The sequence below is a fragment of the Acyrthosiphon pisum genome, chromosome X, assembly GCF_005508785.2.
Source record: "Acyrthosiphon pisum isolate AL4f chromosome X, pea_aphid_22Mar2018_4r6ur, whole genome shotgun sequence".
NCBI classification, from domain to species: Eukaryota; Metazoa; Arthropoda; class Insecta; order Hemiptera; family Aphididae; genus Acyrthosiphon; species Acyrthosiphon pisum.
In genome coordinates, this window is record NC_042493.1 from 114,492,035 (window position 1) to 114,509,381 (window position 17,347).

Sequence of the window (17,347 nt, forward strand, 5' to 3'; positions counted from 1 at the left end):
TAACCGTGGGTTGTATAAATGTATAAAATTACCCATTTAACACAAAGTTCAACAGTTGGATTTCTAAACGAACGATATAATGAAATAATGACGTAATAAAGTGAAGGTGGCGTGCATGGTACTATGTGCATAAAAAAAAAATGTCCAGCTCTTGTGGAACAACATTTAATGCAACAGATATTACCTGTTGGCTGTTGAAATAAACGTAGGTAAACAAAAACATGTATCCTAAATCGATAACTTTGTGAATATATTATATTATATTTCTTCGGTCCGTGTGTTATTACTAATAAGGAGGATGTATGCTAATAACTTATTAGCTGCACCGATTTTGATGAAATTTTTTGCGTGCGTTTGAGTGGGTCCTTGGATGGTTTAGATTTACAACCTCCCGGGGTGGTGCTCATACAGAGATTTTGAGATTTACGATGGATATTTATGTTTATAAATGATTGATATTAGTGAAAATTAGTAGAAATTAGTATTTATCTATTATTAGTTGTCATTGGTTATTCGGCAAGATGGCTGAGTTGCACTTTCCGCAGCGAGTAACACCCAAAAAGAGTTGAATAATCACAATTTTTTGAAAGCGTTGTCATTTTTTTCTGGCAACGAAGTGCGCGGGATCAACTAGTTATACTATATAAGTTAACTAACTAGTAACTACACATTTTAAATCAATATTCTGCCAGGGCCGGCTTGGTGGATGACGGGACTATGTGTTTTAAACGCCCAAAACCCTCCCGGCTACGCCACTGCTCACGCATGCGAAGATGGCGCGTTCCATCTAGAGACTCCGTCTGCGGTTTTTAAGTATGAATATGGGGTGACTCCCTACTCGCGCATGTATAGATTGCCGTGTCTCATCCAGAACCTCCGTATCTTTTATGTGTAAATCCGCGACGACTACACTCGGACCTGCGCAGATGGCACGAGTCACCCTCGGCGACTTAGTGCGCGTGCGTCAAATTGTGAACCCGGGAGAGATGTGCATGGGGTTCCACCCATAGAATATGATTTAGGGTGCAAAGTCATAGCTCTGTCTCCTTTGACGGCTGACGTCTTCTCTCTCTACGCGAGCAGCTGCACAGGCACACTGTCCATCAGTTAATAAATCAATACAGCTAAAGGGATACCGTACGACATCGTCATTTCTCACATTTCACTTTTCTAAGCAGAACATTTTGCTAACCACTGAAGATTAATTATTGTATTTTATTTATTTTAGTTGAATATTCACATCTACGGAAGTTTTTATTAACAGTGACGAGGACTGCACCGAACGAGATCGATTTGCCAAAAAAGACAGAACTCGTATTATAACTATTACTGAATCTGGTAAGTCTTGTACTTGTAAAGTTGTAACAACTAGATAGTGAAGTTACTAATAAAATTGTCTCCAAGTTGATTTGCTACTACCAAACTCGGTCAATGTTGAAATAGGATAGTCGAAATGCGTATTTTAATGCATGGTCAAAAGATTGAAAATTTTTAATAAAAGGCGTTGCTCGCGAGTTGTTCTTAAAACAAATTATAATTACTAAAAATGTATAAACAATATTTATTTTTATATGCTTTTGAACTTTTCAAGTTTAAATCTTAACAGAACTCGTAAAAATCACTAAAAATTTCGCATTATATTCTATTTATATTAAATATCATACAGTTTTTAATTTGGTAACAACAAATTTTTACGATTAGTGATTTGTTTTTCTATACGTAGTACGGTATGTTGAATTAATTTTCGACAATAAAATCACATATATGCGCATGCGTCAAATTGTGAACCCGGGAAAGATGTGCATGGGGCTCCACCCATAGAATATGATTTAGGGTGAAAAGTCTTCTTTGGCGGCTGACGTCTTCTCTCTTTACGCCAGCAGCTGCACAGGCGCACTGTCCATTAGTTAATAAATCAATATAGCTAAAGGGATACCGTACGACATCGTACGTTTCTCACATTTCACTTTTCTAAGCAGAACATTTTTGCTAACAGCTGAGGATTAATTAATGTATTTTATTTATTTTTGTTGAATATTTAGATTTACGCAAGCTTTTATTAACAGTGACGAGGATTGCACTGAACGTGACCAATTCGACGAAATAGACAATACTCGTAATATTACTATATCTATATCCGGTGAGTCTTGTACTTCAGTACTTGTAACAACCAAGTAGGTAGTTACTAGGATAGGTTACAAAACATATCATATTATTTGTTAACGAGTGGGATAAAAAACAACTAGGAACAACATTGCTACGGTTTTTATCGTTGAAAAATCGTAACGATAACACCGCGACTCCGCCGTATCACTTCCTGTGATAAGGAAATTTACTACCGACACGATAAAAATTCCTTCAATTGTTCCTTCTAATAATTTGTTCACGTTCAAGTACATTTTTTATGTTTATATAGTTCTTTTTTTTTTTTTTATAATACCTATTCGGTTCGCAGTGCGTCGATTGATCTTATTTCACGAATTATTGTCATCAATTATTAGCTTGCTGTTTTGGCAGCCTAAGTCGTTTAGGGTTTTTTTTTTTGTTTATCAATAGGGACTGGATTTGTATGCACAAAAATCCTCAAAATATGCTTCTAAAAATGATGTAATATGCATTTATTTTTAAATATGTACTTATAATTGATTCAAAAATATTTTATTTAAAATTATGTAAACAATAAAGGTATAGAAAGGTTTTAAAAGTATAAAAAGTGTTCGGTTCAGAAGTTGTTCAATGCAAACAAATTTATATATATTTATGTCGCATATATGAGTATTTCATCTCATCTTTAGCAATAAAGACCGGTCGTAATTTCATTGATATTATGTGGCTGTGAACTCAAAAATATGACGAAAAATAAATATATGTGCCATGAATAATAATAATATGCACTATAAAACTATTAAATATGCAAAATATGCAAAATACAATTAGCTTTGTTTTAATAAGAATGATCTAAATTGGGGACAATCCTCATCAGATTTCAAAAAGCTTAATTCATTATATATATGCATTTGCATATAAATCCGGTCCCTATAATTATCAATACCTATATTATATTGTTCGTAGTTGTCGTTTGCTGCCAATGCAGTAATACAGTTATATTACATAGTAGTACATATTAGTAATACACTACCTATCTATTTCAATGACTGTAGACTAGGTATATTATTATGTAGGTACTCATTAATATTTTTATATTTTTAACTTAGGTCACCAAGCTAAGTTCAATTATTTAGTAGACTGTTTTAACATAAATTATATCTATATTCAAAGCAGAACATCATATCACAACATTTAGAGCCATTTTTTACATGTAATTTGGAGGAGTGTTTTTGTTGGGATATCAATTATATTTTGTTGATATCTTATTATTTGTAAGTCATTATTGTTACGTGACTAGAAATAAGTATTAACTTGTAATAGGACACTTACTTAAATTTATTATGGTAGTCAAGTACGCGACAAGAAATACTTTGCTTTTAATAGATAATATGCTATTATAGTGTCTGAGAGTGTAGTGTGTTCAAGAATGACGTGATGGGGGCAAACACCATAGACATTAAAGAATATATTTTAACCTATCACCAAGTTGATTAATGCTCGATATTTGCTCTATAAATAGCTGTCTAAACCAGTTAAAAATGAATCTACACTATGATTAGAAGACCTATAAATCCCTATAATTGAGAATTGTATCGAATCATTTGCTTAATGTAATTTAATTGAGCTACAGATGCGAGATGCCCATTACAATTATATAGATATTTTAAATTTAAAAATGTGTATAAAGAAAAATTAGTTTCTATCACTTTTATTAAAAATTCAATCGAATAATTGAATCCAACAAAACCATTATTTATTTATATTGAAATTGTTAAAATCATTCAGAGCCAAGTTCCCATAAACATTAAAACAATAAAATAAAAATATTTTTTAAATAATTAATTTTTAATTTTAATTTTAAATTATTTTTACCTACTTACATAAATTACAAATAGAAAGTATAGCAAACACCTCTGCTTAGTCAGGTTTTAATGAAAAATATTTCTTACGTAATACGTATAGTACATAATAATTAACTATCTTATATATAATATCCTCTTTATATCATGATCCGGAATTAATTATTGGTAATAACTAATCAGGTATGAAATCAGTATGACAATCTAGTGACGATTTTATGAAACATGACTAAAAAAAAAAGTTTAAAAAGTAATTAAAAAAAAAATATTTTTCAATATTTCAAGAAGGGTGAAAGTTTCAAGTTTGAAATATTTCAAATTGAAATTCTCACGTGAAAGATTTCATACTCATAACCCTTAATGTATGCGTTATATTTGAATTCAATGATAAACCATTTTATATGAAAAACGATCTCGGAGGGAACATTGTGTCATTCTAGTATTATACTATAATAGGTATTTGTTGAATAATCAAATTTAATAATTTAAAATAGCGTAACTTAACGGTTGACTATTTTTTTTTCGGTTAACGTGGTTCAATCATATAATTTTTTTTATTGAAGTTGATTTTAGTTCTATAACATGTATTGCGTATTATTTGTTTACAGGACGCCCAAACCGTCTTCTGGTCGTGAATTAGTTGTGCCAAACGGTCGCGATCATGGCTAACGACAACAGACCGTACGCCGTGTTCAGCCTGGCCATGACGGCGTACCGCGCCAGTAACGAACCCCAACGGAAAAAGTACGACGGGATGGAGGTGCCAAACTTGGACTTGCGCGAATGTTGCGTGTCGCTGTTCGAAATCGTTGATCTAAACGCGGAGAGCGGCGATTTCGACCCGCTTGGCGACAGGACGTCCGTGTTCGCCAAGGTGGTGCAGGCCGACAACGAACGCATGGAACGGTTCAGCGACATCTGTGCAGTGGCCGCGTATTACGGGCACATCAATTGCCTGAGGTTCGCCCACGAGTTGGGCTGCCCCTGGGACGTGACGACCTGCAACAATGCGGCCCACGAGGGACACCTGGAGTGCTTGGTTTACGCGCACGAGATGGACTGCCCCTGGGACGCGACGACGTGCATGAACGCGGCCAAAACGGGACACCTGGAGTGCATCGTATACGCACGCAGCAACGGGTGTTTATGGGACGAACAGACGTGCAGCCAGGCGGCGGGCGGCGGACACCTCGAGGTACTGGAGTACGCGCGAGACAACGGGTGTCCATGGGACGGAACGACTTGCAACGCGGCAGCAGAGCATGGCCACATCAGGTGCCTTGCGTACGCCCACATTAACGAATGTCCGTGGGACGAAGAGACGTGCAGCTTGGCGGCGGGCAGTGGCTACGTCGGGGTACTCGAGTACATGTACGACAACGGCTGTCCACGAGACAAAACCGCGTGCTCCAAGGCCGCCCAGTACGGCCGGCTGGATTGCCTTGCGTACCTGCACAGTACCGAGTGCCCTTGGGACGACGAGACTCCCAGGTCGGCTGCGGCTAGTGGCCACCTGGACTGTTTGGCATACGCGCGGAACAACGGGTGCGAGTGGACCGCATCGACTTGCTCCGCGGCGGCGGAGGCAGGCCACATGGATTGCCTGATATACGCCCACGAACAAGGATGTTCTTGGGATGAGGCGACGTGCGCGGCCGCAGCGAACAGTGGCCACATTGACTGTCTGGCATACGCACATAACAATGGATGTCCGTGGGACAAGACGACGTGCAGCATGGCGGCGGGAAGCGGCCATCTCCGGGCACTCATGTACGCCCGAGAAAACAACTGTCCGTGGGACGAATCGGTGTGCGCCGAGGCAGCGAAGGGTGGCCAAATCGACTGTCTGGTATACGCACACAATAATGGGTGTCCGTGGGACGAGTGGACGTGTACCAATGCGGCGGGAAGTGGCCAAATCTGGATACTGCTGTACGCGCGGCAGAACGGCTGCCCGTGGGATGAAATGGCGTGCTCCGAGGCAGCGTTGAACGGCAAGCTGGACTGCCTCGTGTTCCTGAACATGAACGGGTGCCCTTGGGACTACCGTACTACCGAATCGGCGGCGGCTGGTGGACATCTCGATTGCCTGGAGTATGCGTGGGACAACGGGTGCGAGTGGGACGAGTCTACGTGCACGATGGCCGCGAGACGTGGGCACATGGATTGCCTGGTATACGCGTTCGACAACGAATGCCCGTGGGACGAGCTGACGTTCAGCTATGCGGCGGCCGGTGGCCACATCAGGGTACTCGAGTTCTTGCGAGAAAAAGGATGTCCTTGGGACGAGACAACGTGCTCCGAGGCAGCGATATACGGTAGTCTGGAGTGCCTCATGTACCTGCACAGTAACGGTTGTCCGTGGGACGAAAACACGCCCGCGTCGGCCGCGGCTGGCGGACATATGGACTGCCTGATATACGCGTGGGAAAACGGGTGCGAGTGGACAGAAACGACGTGCGCGGCCGCGGCGCAGGAGGGCCACCTGGACTGCCTGATCTACGCGCACAGTAACGGGTGTTTGTGGGACGAGCAGACATACAGCATGGCGGCGGGTAACGGCCACCTGAGGATACTCGAATACGCGCGAGAAAACGGATGTCCGTGGGACGAAACGGTGTGCTCCGAGGCCGCGGAGAACGGCATGCTGGACTGCCTCGTGTTTCTGCACAGAAACGGGTGTCCCTGGGACGTCGAAACGACCAGGTCGGCCGCGTTGAGCGGGCATCTGGATTGCCTGGTATACGCGCACGAGCAGGGGTGCCCGTGGGACTCGTTCACGTGCTCCGACGCGGCGAAGAGCGGCCACATCGATTGCCTGCGGTACGCGCACGAGCAGGGATGTCCCTGGAACGAGGTCACGTGCGCCGACGCCGCGGAAAGTGGCAACCTCGAGTGTCTCAAGTATGCCCACGAAAATGGGTGTCCGTGGGACAATACGACGTACACCAACGCGATGAGTGCGTCGGAAGAAGGAGACTCCGCGTGTTTGAATTACTTCCTGCAGAACTCAAGTTTTCTCATTTGATTATTATATATATTAGGCTCATTGCTCGATTTTATGTTCTTCAACAAGTGGTTCGTGTATTATATGTGTGTGTTTTTTTTTACCATTTATATCGGGTACCTAACGTCATCAGAACGCACAATGAGTATAATATTATATATTATAATTTGGTGCTACCACATCTGAGGCAGAAGTGTAAAAAATGTATAGTTTTAAAATATTTATTAGAGTATAATTTTTTTATTTTATAGCAATGCAGACACCGAGACCCAAAAACATAGAGTTAAATTACCATTTTATATTTACAATTATGTCGTAAATTGAGAAGTTTATATAAATATTTAGACGTGAGAAATGGAATAACGTTGCAAATCAATAACGAATGTGACAGGAGCTCGATTGAAAAATGTGGGGGCCGCGGGAGTGAACCGCGATATTATTAGACACGGTCCCGGCTGTCTATGTTATGTGTAAATTTTAGTATTCGTCCCGTAATTACTTATTCGTAAATGCATGTATGTCTAGTAACAATGTATAATAAGAAGACTTGGCTATTAAACCTCTTTGTTTTTATTACAGTTTAATATAGATATATTGATTTTATATAATAATAAAGTGTACTGATTTACAACAGATTTGCAAATAACAACAAAATAATAATTAATATGCCCGGGTGTACAACAGATTATGACTATACTAGTATGGGCTGATGTACAACAGTTTTACAATTTTATAAAATAATATAATATAGCTTAATTATTACAATATACATACTCGGAATTCAATAAAATATAATAATTTTGGTACTCACAGATGTGGTGTGGAACGGCCAGTGTACTTCCTATTACAATAATTTCACCAACAGTACAAAATACATACCTAGTACATAGGTTAAATAATATTTGAATAAAACATTGAAAAAAAATGACACTGCTCGCTATAAAGCAGAGCACACTATTCAACAAAAGATAGCTAGTTACATAATAATAAAGGTGTACACGATATGTGATATTTTATACATAATACGCCAATTTTCTTCATTCGCTATAAGGTAGAGCACACTATTAAACAAAGGAAACTAATAATCATAAGCGTGCCCACAGCAAGACGTACCTACTGAAATTTGTATACATAATAATTCATGATCTAAACATCACGATTTTTGATTTTTTAAATCATAAAACATTAAATAGGTAGGTAAAAAATAACATTGATACTCAATGATAATAAATAATAATAAATTAAATGTCTTTAAAAATAAAATTGATAACATATTATCATTACAAATTGCGAAATTGCATTTGTTTAAAATTTAAAACTGTGTCAACAGTTGAAATATTTCTTATTTAATTTTTAAAAAATATTTATCTGTTTTTTATCATATAAATGATTTATGCCTTAAACACTGGGTGATTATGAGTAGGTAAATTAAAGTATGGGACATTTTAATTGTTTCTTCCATCAGAGTTCGGGTTTCTTAATCTTTATTGACATGGCCCACCCTGCCACAAATGTCTGCGCACGCCTATGCTAATAATGCTAACAATAGTTTGTCTTATGACTTGACTTCATGTAAAAAATCCGCTCAGAAAAAAAACAATGCGTATATTGAGACGTTTTGTACGTGCTGACTATTTGATACATACCTATTTACTATTAAAATTTCTCATGTAACTACATGCAATGAAAAGAAAAACTTTTATGATTTTCTAACAGAAAAATAATTTACAAATTAAAAAAATATTCATAGCTATAATAAGTATGTAGGTAGCTCAAAATCCGTCAAAATAGTTTGAAAATTTGCAATGTAGAAATGCTAATAATGCAAATATTTGGTGAAATTTTCAAGTGCAGATGGTTATAAGTTATTGAGGTCTATCAAATTAATACAATCGAATTTTCAAAAATTGGTTTTGCGTAAAAATGACTATTTTTTGTTTTTTTTCCCACCGCTTTCGTAAGCTACTGGACATTTTCATTTTTAACCTCTCATAATTAGTATCAACTAATTTCACTTTTTTTATCAGATAAAATGCTGATGTCGGACCTTTTTTACCACTTTAATATTGTTAATGCGTAATGACAGACAGAAAAAATACACCTCACTGTAAATACAATCCGTTAATACACTACGCTCAGAATCTAAAAACACAATTAAAACTCAATTAAAATTTATCATTTATTATATCTATGTTATTTTTTATACAACCGTTTTTATAAATTACGTTGCATGTGAGATTTCAAAAAAAATCAAATTGAATTAGACCGGTAGTCTTCACTATATAGTAGTAATTTTAGATTCTGAGCGGAGCGATGAATGTATTAATTTTACAATGATGTGTGTTTTTTGTTTTTATTTATTAATTTTTCGTCTGTCATCACCCTTTTGGACAGTAAAAATGCTTAGATTTTCTTCAACGGTATCTTTTCTGATAGGAAAGTAAATCTAGTTGGTACTTTGGGGGGTCAAAAGTAAAGGCTGAGACACTATTGAGTATAAAACATCTTTTTGCGACACAATTGAGCCAAATTGTTGGTGTATCAAAGAAAATCGGAATACAAAACCTACATGATTCAGCATAAAAGATTCAGCAACGTTGCCACTTTCCATTTTAAGCTATATTATACAAAAATATTTATTCAAATAATTATAATAATTCAAATTATAACATATCAAAAAAATAATATGATTTCATAGTCAATAAAATAATCACATTTCATAAATCTGTTTGATAATAGTAATAATAATAGTTATGGAAATAATAAAATCAAAATAGAATGGTATAAAATAATACCGCATGCTGTATAAGTCAAGAATACTATAGAGTATGGGTGATCGTACATTTTGGAATTTTATCTTAATTTATTATCTTATATTTTCCCTCAAATTGAAATATTTAAAATGTCGGAAATATATTGCTATGGAAATAATTCATTAATTAATAACATTGTCGATAAAATTGGCTCAGCTCATCACTATTATTATCATAATAATAATTTGTGTAATAATACGTGAAAATAATAAATTACAAAATGTCGGCCACGTGAATGTGGCAACATCGCATAAAATAGTCCATGCCCAATCGTTTTATGCTGGATCGTGCTTTGACGAAAGTAAAAATGTCCCAGTAGTTTTCAAAAGCGCTGTGAAAAACAAAAGAAAAATTAAGGAATAACGGGAATTTTTATGCAAAATCGGTTTTCGAGAAAATCAATTTTGATTTTTGGTGCAACTCTAAAACAAATAACCGTAGGTACATGAAATTTTAAATGAATGTTTATATTAGCATTTTCTATACGCCATAAAATTTCCCAAATATTTTGACTTACTTTGAGCTGTTTACTGACATATTCATTTTCCATTTTTTTTTTTTAGTTCTTTCTTCTATAAATATCAACACAATTTTATTTGTTGGGTAAAAAAGCTTGAAATAAAATAGAAGCATCCTAATTTATTGTTTCAAAAGCAGATGAATAAAATTAAAAATCTATGCACAATTTTTATTTATAGGTAAGCATCTAAAATTTAAATATTAAAATATACGTAAAAATGACGAAAATTTTAATTTTTGTAGCTAAGGATTGAAAATTTAAAACAAGGTTCCACGAAAAATAGGTTATATATAAATTATTTTATTCACAATAATATCATCAAATATACTTGGTAATATCATAGGACCGTTTTCGCTCTGAATCATTTTTCTTGTACAATGATATTATATCATTGAGTTCACATTTAACACCATCCATTACAGTGACCCACTTGTAACATACTGGACAGCAGAGGGACATCCACTAACCCACCTTTTTTTCACTTGTTCGTACACATATATAATTATTATGTACATAATAGTAATGGTTATAAGGTCAATAAATCCAAAATATTATTTTATTATAAAATAAGTTGGGTAATGAATTCATTACCCTTAAGGGGTAACTAATTGAAAAATGAAAACAAAATGTAAGTATACAATATATATTTAAATATTAACAAACTATAGCAAAGGGCTATAGATGAGGATAGTATACAAAACTTTTTACAGCCTACAAGCACTTTAGGTCTCAATCCGGGCCCGAATATAATATCAACAATCGTATAAATTCGTAACTAACGGACGGAAAAAACGAAGATATATAGTGTTGTTTACTTGGAAATAAAATAAAATTTATAAGTAGAAAATGTTTTGAAAAAAAATTCATTAAAATATACTTTTGGCCATTCATTATTACATATTGCCATAAAGTTTAAAGACATGTCAGCCAAACGCCATGACAACCCACTTGTATTTTTCCCCTTTAATTTTGAATACAATATATTTTACTGTATTACATTTTATTATGTCATGTACTTGTTAATTGATTATAGTTCGTGATGTTTAGTTTTATTATGCAAATATTTTTAGTAATGGTCTGTCAATTGGCTTTATTAGTCCGGCTAATAGTAAGTAATAATATTTCTTAGCTCATATCCTTGCGCTTGGGAGCACTACTGAAGAGGTAGGTGCTCGCTTTCCACGGAACCTCACACATAATCTAACAATTGACAATTTTATAATTATGAATAATACAAAATCACATAAAATATTAATTTTTCAATAACCAGTAAAATAATATGTATTTTATAAAAATATATTATTATAATATTTTGTACCTACGTCAGCTATGTTAATTTATGCACGTGTATTTATACAGAACGGGCAATTTAGGTTGAATGATGATAGACATTTTTTAAATAAATATAAACCTCGTCATCGTGATGAAGAACTGGTTGAATTGCTACACGACGTAAATGATATTTCATTGCCCTACGTGAGCTGATCGGTGGTAAGTGTTAAGTGCGATTTACCAAATAATGATTTTATGTTTAGCCAAGTCACGAGTCCCCCGAAATAGCTGTCCTTCATAAGGAGAATTTATCAAATTTACCGGTTCCTTCAGTTGGCATAAATGGACTGATGCGTCACGGATACGTCTTCTACAAGGAGGAAGACGAAAAAATATATGATACCAAGTTCATCGAAGCGTCAAAAATGGCTGACGAAATTTTTTCAGAGGTATAACATTGTAGTATTGTAGGTACCCTACACTGCATGACATTTTTTTTTTCGCTAAAAAAATTATATGTTATATAGTTCCATTCAATAATTTTAGGAAAAATCATAAAAAAAAAAATAAAAATATTTTTCCCGGTAGAACTAAGGATTTAAGTGTATAATGCATATATGCACTTGCATGCAGTTACGATACCTAATCGAAACCCGGTTGAATTGGTAATGTAGGTTAAATTTTCTTGTGAATAGGTACTATGATAAATATAGTGCCTAGTGCCTACCTACTTCTTTAGACTACCTATACCAATTATCAGTGTTTTAAAATTGGAGGGCAGAGAGAGAGTCGCGTATCGTTATTTTCAATGCTGGGCAAGTTAACGATTTTTTTTTAACTCAGTTAAAAGTTACTCGTAATTTTTCGTTAACTCGTTAAGTTAAGAAGTAACTTCGAAAAAAAAGTAACTTAACTTAATGTAAAGTTAAAATTTGCTAATTTGCAAAAATAAAAAATTGCAGGCACATATAATATAGTTTATTAGTTTTTCTTTACGTTCAAGAAAATTACTGGGGAAATTTAAAATGATACACCAAAGTAAAAACCCATTCAAATATTCTTGGGACGAAAATTAACTTAATTTCGATAATTTTGAAATAAAATTAACTTGAAGTTAACACGTTTAAATTGAAAAAAAAGTTACTTATGAAGTTAAAAGTTAATTTGAAGAAGAAAGTAACGAGTTAATTAACTAAATGTTTTAACTTAATTTTAACTTTTAACTCGTTAAAGCCTAGACTTGGTTATTTTCTATCTCTATATAAAATTATATTCTTACTGTCTAAATTGTTTTTCACTAAAGTTGAGTCAATGAACTCATTAATTCAATACAAATTATTGGTACCTACAATTTATTACGTCTTATTCATTACATTTTACCAATTCAAGTACGTGGTCCCAAGGATAACTAAATCTTGTTTTTAAATTCACCCCGCGACTACGGATATAATAATCAACAATAGCAAGCTAATGATGTAGGTATATTATATAGATACCTAGTAGTTCTTGCATTTTTAGCAAATGTTTGAAAAAAAAATGTGTTTGAACTTTAATTTAATAATAATATATGAATGTGTTTAGTGGAAAAATCAGAGTCTGACGAGTGACCTACAAATGCATTGGAGTGACGACACGAAAAAGACATCAGAGACGAATATTTCTAATTCACAAAATCCCATACCTATTCTGTAATATAGACGGTATATAATATAATGTTTTATTATTAAATATGCTATATGAATTTAATCTATGTAATATTCTATGGTTGTATAGGTACATACTGTGCTGTCACTCCATTTTTTTTCGGTGTATATTAAATTTGGATACATTTTGAGTTGAAACGTTTACTTTAAAATATAAAAGATAGGTAGTAGTTAGTTTTAAACGATGTATAATTGTTAATTGTAAATTGCAAATACAATAATATTGCTATTTTCATGTTACAAAAGTTATAGGGAGCAAATATAGACAATGTTTTCATTTATCTATATACTAGGTATAGGTATTACATTCTACACAAAACATTTCAACTTAAAATTTATACAAAAACTAAAACACAAATATTAAATGCCCGGGAAAAGTAACCACTAATTTGATCAGTTTGTCCGTTTGGGCGAGTGTAATTATTTACCTGTTGAGGTAAAAACCTAGATACGGATGATATCGTTGCTAATCAATAGGGCCATCTTTTAGGCGAGGGGTCAGGCCCTGGGCCTCACAATTTTTGCTCAAATTTAGAGGCCTCGCGTTTGAAAAAAGTGGTAAAATTGGGTTTTACCTAGCCCAGGGCCTCGAAAATTCTAAGAACGGCCCTACTAATCATTATTAATCACTATTATTGAAAATAAGATTACGATTCAGACGATTCAGTCATTCTGTGCAAGTTGTATACCTAAATAATAACTAATAAGTATAATAACACTTCAGTGTGCTATGTGATGTGTTGTGTCTTGCGTAATATACTTTCATGTGGTACTTTGTGCGTATGTTGATAAAAAGTGTATTAGTATACAATATATAAATTAATTTACTTATAAACCAATTCAAACCTAATTATAACATTATATTATGACGTGTTATTTTAATTATTATTTGTCTACTGTAGATTACTATAATATAATATTATCTACCCATATCAATATTGAATAGATGAATAATAATTATGTACATTACTATACAATATATAATTAGTTAACTTATAAACCTTATTTGCAAAAAGCTCCAAACGGTCTACGCTCCTCTGGCGTTACCCACAACTTACCCGCTTTTTTTCTAAATGTGTTTATTCATACCCATATTCATGGGTTGGCAAGAATAAGCTAAGGTATGCTAATTCATGTTAAAATGTGTGCGATGGACAAAAAATATATCAGAAATTATACCTATCTAAAAATATAAACTTAAATTTGTCACAATTTTTATTCGTTTCTATGGTGATAAACAATGAGTGAGAAATTAGATACCATTTTTAGCGGTTTTTCGTAATTTTTCGGTGGTTTTTTCCCGTGGCATTAGATAACTATTGTAGCATATTAAAGCATTTTTAGAAGCATATTTTGAGGTATTTTTGCGCATATAAATCCGGCCTCTAATAAGAAGTATGTTTAATTTGTTTTCAGATTGTATATACCTTTCCATTTCCTCGCCCTCCTCGCCCAAGTCGCTGCACTGTTGAAAAATAAAATAAATTTAAACCAAAATTTAAAAAAAGTGTTTTTGAACTCAATCTAAAAAAACCATTCTATTTATTTATATGGAGCTAATTTTTTTTTTTTTTGTAAGCTAATAGTACCTAGTCCCTAATAGTAGATCATGCTGTAGGTACCTCAAGGCATAAAAAAAATATTTTTATGGTAAGTTACCTAACAATAAATTAATAATACATAAACTATTATGCAAAAAATGCAAGTCGGTTTTCCTCTGCTGTATAGTAGGTTAGAAGTGGGTTACTGTAATGTATGGGTTTCAAATTTGAATTCAATGATATAATATCATTGTATAAGAAAAACGATTCTGAGCAAAGACAGTCAGTCAGCCTATGATATTACTGTAAATATTTGATATTATTGTGAATAAAGTAATTTATAGATAACCTATTTACGTGGAACCTTGTTTTAAATTTTCAATCCTTAGATATAAAAGTGGAACATTTTATAAATTTTTAACTACACAATAATTGTTAAATTTTAAATATGATAAATCTTGTCAAAATTCGAATTTTAAATGATAATTAAAAAAAATTGTGCCTATGTATTTTTAATTTCAACTTCTATTGTAAGTGATCACTACAATAGCAGTACAGTATACTGTAAGTGATCACTATAGAGACACCTAGATTGTTAATGACCCAAAACACACACAAAATGCCATAAAAACTCCAAAAAATTTACTTAAAAAATTACTGAATAATTGTACTTAAATAAGTGAAACAAATTTGATTTAAAATAATTATTATTTTTAATGACAATAGGAGTCTGAGTAATTTATAACACTATCTAATTGTAAAATTAATAGACAGTAGTGAACATTTAATTTTAAATTAAATTTACAGTAAAAAAAAATATATTTTTTGACAAAAACCAATAAATCTAAAATTTCAGAAAAATGCCCTCTTTGTACAAAAATTATAAAAAATGTCCTTGTCTTATAATATCAAACAATGATGTAACAAACTAACAACTAACAATATAAAAAACTGACGTTAAATAACAAAAAAATAATGCAAAATAAAATAAAAATTCTTAATCAAGGGAGCATGAAACGAATATTTTTAGTACTCGTGTAGTATACTACTAGTTATTGTAACGATAGTACCCGTTTACTCACAACACATAAATATCATTATATATGAATAGTTAAAATTAGGAATAAGCAAGTAGGTAAACGACCTCCTTAAACAATTTGGCAATAGTCAAATTGCAAATACAATAGAAGGTTAAAGGGTTAATCATGTAGTCAAAATAACCGAGTGCTTAATCGCGATCCATATTAAAACACAAAACACGTATCAGTTGACAGGATATGGGGATTGCCAAAGTCACGAGTAGATATACGTATATATGTATATGTACGCAACTATAGACCAGGATGTGGTAACTGATAAGAATTTAGTAAATTCGCAAAAGAGATGACTCTCTGCACGACAACACAGATAATAAATTAGCTGTCAGATTAGGAATATCGCAAGTGCGTGGGCTGAGTTGATGGTCATACGGACCACATCCGTTAGAGAAGAGATAGCGTATCGATAGGCAGGGGGAGCAGGGACCCGAATATAAAAGGGAGCCTGAAACAGCCTGTATTCAGACGTGTCTACTCCAGAGCACAACAAGCACTTTCACGTCACTCTGTGTAAAGAACTTGTCATTTGGACTTAGACAAAATTACCGAAGAACATTTTAATAAACTACAAAGTATCTTTCCATCTGTCTACATTTATTTATAAACTACCCTGTCAACATCTTCATCATCAACACAAGTGGTCTTGCTTCCTGCAAAATCATAATATACTCGTAGTCAACGGCTATCAGAATATCACTCTGACCGCTCCAACCTACGAGAATATTACATTATCAAATAAAGTTAATTCTATTGTAGACTTTAAGCTAAATTCAAATTTGTTTTCAGAATTCTAATCGCTTCACTAGATTAATTGGCCTGTTGTCAATAGAACACGTCTATAATCCTATGTTGCGTGTGTGTTAGACAAAAACAGAAAATTCCAACTGGAACCGCCTTAACTTAAGCTCATTTCTGTAAGTTGCGACGTATTTGTTTAGGCCTCGAAATTACACTATCTGTTTTGCTGCACTCTGTATTCTTATAAAGCCTTTTGATCGATTGAATATTATGTTCTTCATTGCTTCAACCAATATGATTGTGCCTGCAAAACGTTTAAATATTACTTAAAAAATAAGAAAATATTAACTAAAATATAACTAAATATGTAAAATAATTATAGTTTGTATATAAATCAAAATTTTAAATATACATTTTGAAACCTACACTATCACACCTATAGCTCTAATAAATAGTGTATGGTTTTTTTTCAAACACTAAACCTTCTTCTATAAAGTCCTCTGAACAGTAGAGAAAATGTCAGCGACCCAACGCGTCTGTTATTTAGAGGATTCACTGTAATATTAAACTGCGTTTAGAATATATTTTGAGTGTAGATCAATAAGTTTTAAAATAGTCAAGTAGTCAAGGCAGTAGAAATAAAATAGTTTTCAGTGGCAAATTCTCCAAGTATGCTAAGCATGGCCGT

At 33.9% G+C, this 17,347-nt stretch overlaps 2 protein-coding genes across 2 annotated transcripts; both read left to right on the forward strand.

Moving 5' to 3' along the window:
- The first annotated feature begins 969 nt into the window (after positions 1–969).
- Positions 970–7,934, forward strand: LOC100575053. Its single transcript, XM_003244081.4, has 3 exons — positions 970–1,338; positions 2,043–2,140; positions 4,577–7,934. Exon 3 carries the CDS (start codon positions 4,630–4,632, stop codon positions 6,994–6,996), a length of 2,367 nt encoding a protein of 788 aa, XP_003244129.1. The 5' UTR covers positions 970–1,338; positions 2,043–2,140; positions 4,577–4,629; the 3' UTR covers positions 6,997–7,934.
- A 3,280-nt stretch (positions 7,935–11,214) lies between these two features.
- Positions 11,215–13,326, forward strand: LOC100575135. The gene is made up of 4 exons (XM_003244082.4): positions 11,215–11,416; positions 11,668–11,784; positions 11,844–12,029; positions 13,162–13,326. The coding sequence occupies exons 1-4, from the start codon at positions 11,348–11,350 to the stop codon at positions 13,270–13,272; spliced, it is 483 nt and encodes a 160-aa protein (XP_003244130.1). The 5' UTR covers positions 11,215–11,347; the 3' UTR covers positions 13,273–13,326.
- The last annotated feature ends 4,021 nt before the right edge of the window (positions 13,327–17,347 follow it).